We start from the raw sequence: 2,151 nt of genomic DNA on the forward strand, positions 1-2,151 counted from the left end.
CTTCCTGGCTAAACAAAGGCAGGCATTTCAACGGAGCAATATGCTTTATGACTCTGGGCACCGTTACTCCACATCCCGTCGACTTTTTTTCTCTGAGGAGATTAATGTTGGGATCACTAATGCCTTATAGAAATTCCATTAACATCAGTGTCTCCTAAGTGGCTAGCCATACCATTATTTACAAAATAGGGATCCTTTCCTAGTGCTACGGCTACCAATCCCTCTATTTCCCGAGCATATAATCATGTGTATTATCAGCTGTGAAGCATTTTACACTGCTACATATTTTGTAATCCATAATGAGCTCTGTGTGTGTGAGTGACACAAAAAAACCCAGGCGAATATTGCTATTGCACTTACGGCAACATATGAGCTGATCTGGTTAGACACGAAATGCAGACAGAAATCCGCCTCACCTCTCAAGCTAATTTTAGTCTCTCCCTCTCTTCTCTCTAGCTGTGTGTGTATAAAATCACTCGCAGCCTGACAGCGTTCGGTAACCTGTGCCACGCGCAGCGCGGGCTGTGCTTACTAACCATCTGCTTGCATGGCACGGGTTAACCGAGCCTGTGGGATTGTGCTTACCTAAACAAAACCACTGCAGTGAGGGGAAAAACAATGAATGGGTGGAGATGAGCAGCCCATGCATTCCAGCTAGTGCAGTCCAGGCAGCAATGACAGCCTGAAGGTTGCAGCAGCATCGGGATCTGCATTCCAAGTGCACAGATCTTACAGTCTGGAGTGATTTTGTGTGGAGCTGCTCTTTATTTGCTGAGCCATGGCCAGTAACCAGGCCAGCCTGCAGGATGATCAGAGCAGGCACTGCAAGTTCTTATCCTACATGTTCTACCAGGCTGTGAGAGATCACAAGCCTGTGTGGATGCTGGAAGACATGAGAACTATGGAGTATTTTTACTGGGAGGAGAACGCCAGCCTACGAACCTACTCACCTTCGGAAGCCCTTCTCTATGCGGTGGTGCACAACCACCTGCCTTACGCTCAGTATCTGCTGTCTCATTTTCCAGAGGAGGCTCTCAAGGTGCCTGGGGAACACTTCTGCTATTGCCCATCCTCTGCTCCTCACTTGGCCATGGCGGTCACATATGACAGGAGAGATATATTGGGGCTGATCATCAAAATCGCACACAAGCTCCCCAGCTTGAACTCCTACATCAACAGGACTGGCTGCTTTCATCTGGAAGATGGGAAAACCCCCCTGCACCTTGCCTGCGAACTGCTGAGGTCAGAGACGGTCCTCATCCTCCTCGGGAATGGTGCTTCTCCCCGGATAGAGGACAGTAAAGGGCTTACCCCGCTGGACGTCATCCTGGAGCAGATGTGGGACTCCAAAGTCAACGTGGCATCAAAGAAACTCTGCCTCGACTACCTCTTGCTCTTCATGCCCAACCCACAGTTTAAGATGCGGAAAGTCCTGCAGGAGCATCCAGACCACTGGACAGCTTTGCTGGGGGAAGACAAATTCAACAGCCTGGTGGGGAACACACCTGCTTCTTTATATCTGCAGGCTATGCAAACTATCCTCCAGACTCTTCCCCCCTCCCACTTCCCTAAAAGCATCCAGGAACTCCCTATACCTCAGGCACTAAAGCCCTTACCATCCTATGGCAAAAAGCTACTGACAAAAAATGCGGTAAATGTTTTTCCTTGACTTTATTCACTGGGTCTCGAATTTTCAAAGGCAACTTGGGGGAGCTGGTCATCCACCACCCCCTGCATTTTAATGTGATTTCAGTTCTTAACCTATTAGACTGTGCTGGAAAATCCAGTCTTTTGTGACATAATTTTAAATGTCTTTTCTAATTGATTGCAGGCACGGCACTTTTAAAAGCAAAAGCCTTCCTTGTTTTCTGTTTTGTTGTGCATGTGAAGGGTTAACTGTAGTCGAGGCTGTGTTATGTTTGGTTCCTTAGCTGTCAGCCGGTATCAGTGTATCTGAATTCCCGATATGATAACCGTATCCTGTGTAATGCACCTGGGTGAAAGGAACTGCGTGCCCAGTGGGATTTCCAAATGGTGTAAGTATGGGACTGTGTTCTGCTAGAGGCAGGAGGAATACTGTCCTGTACCAACAGGGTTCAAGGAGCATAACGATCCAGCATCATCTAGTAATAACAAGGGGACGCAGGCCCA

The 2,151-nt window shown here is 48.0% G+C and overlaps 1 protein-coding gene across 1 annotated transcript; it reads left to right on the forward strand.

Moving 5' to 3' along the window:
* The first annotated feature begins 778 nt into the window (after positions 1–778).
* LOC104504294 (ankyrin repeat domain-containing protein 9-like) lies at positions 779–1,669 on the forward strand. Its single transcript, XM_010155704.1, has one exon. The coding sequence runs from the start codon at positions 779–781 to the stop codon at positions 1,667–1,669; it is 891 nt and encodes a 296-aa protein (XP_010154006.1).
* Positions 1,670–2,151: the final 482 nt, after the last annotated feature.

Source organism: Eurypyga helias, unplaced genomic scaffold (assembly GCF_000690775.1).
Source record: "Eurypyga helias isolate BGI_N326 unplaced genomic scaffold, ASM69077v1 scaffold12157, whole genome shotgun sequence".
Taxonomy (NCBI): Eukaryota; Metazoa; Chordata; class Aves; order Eurypygiformes; family Eurypygidae; genus Eurypyga; species Eurypyga helias.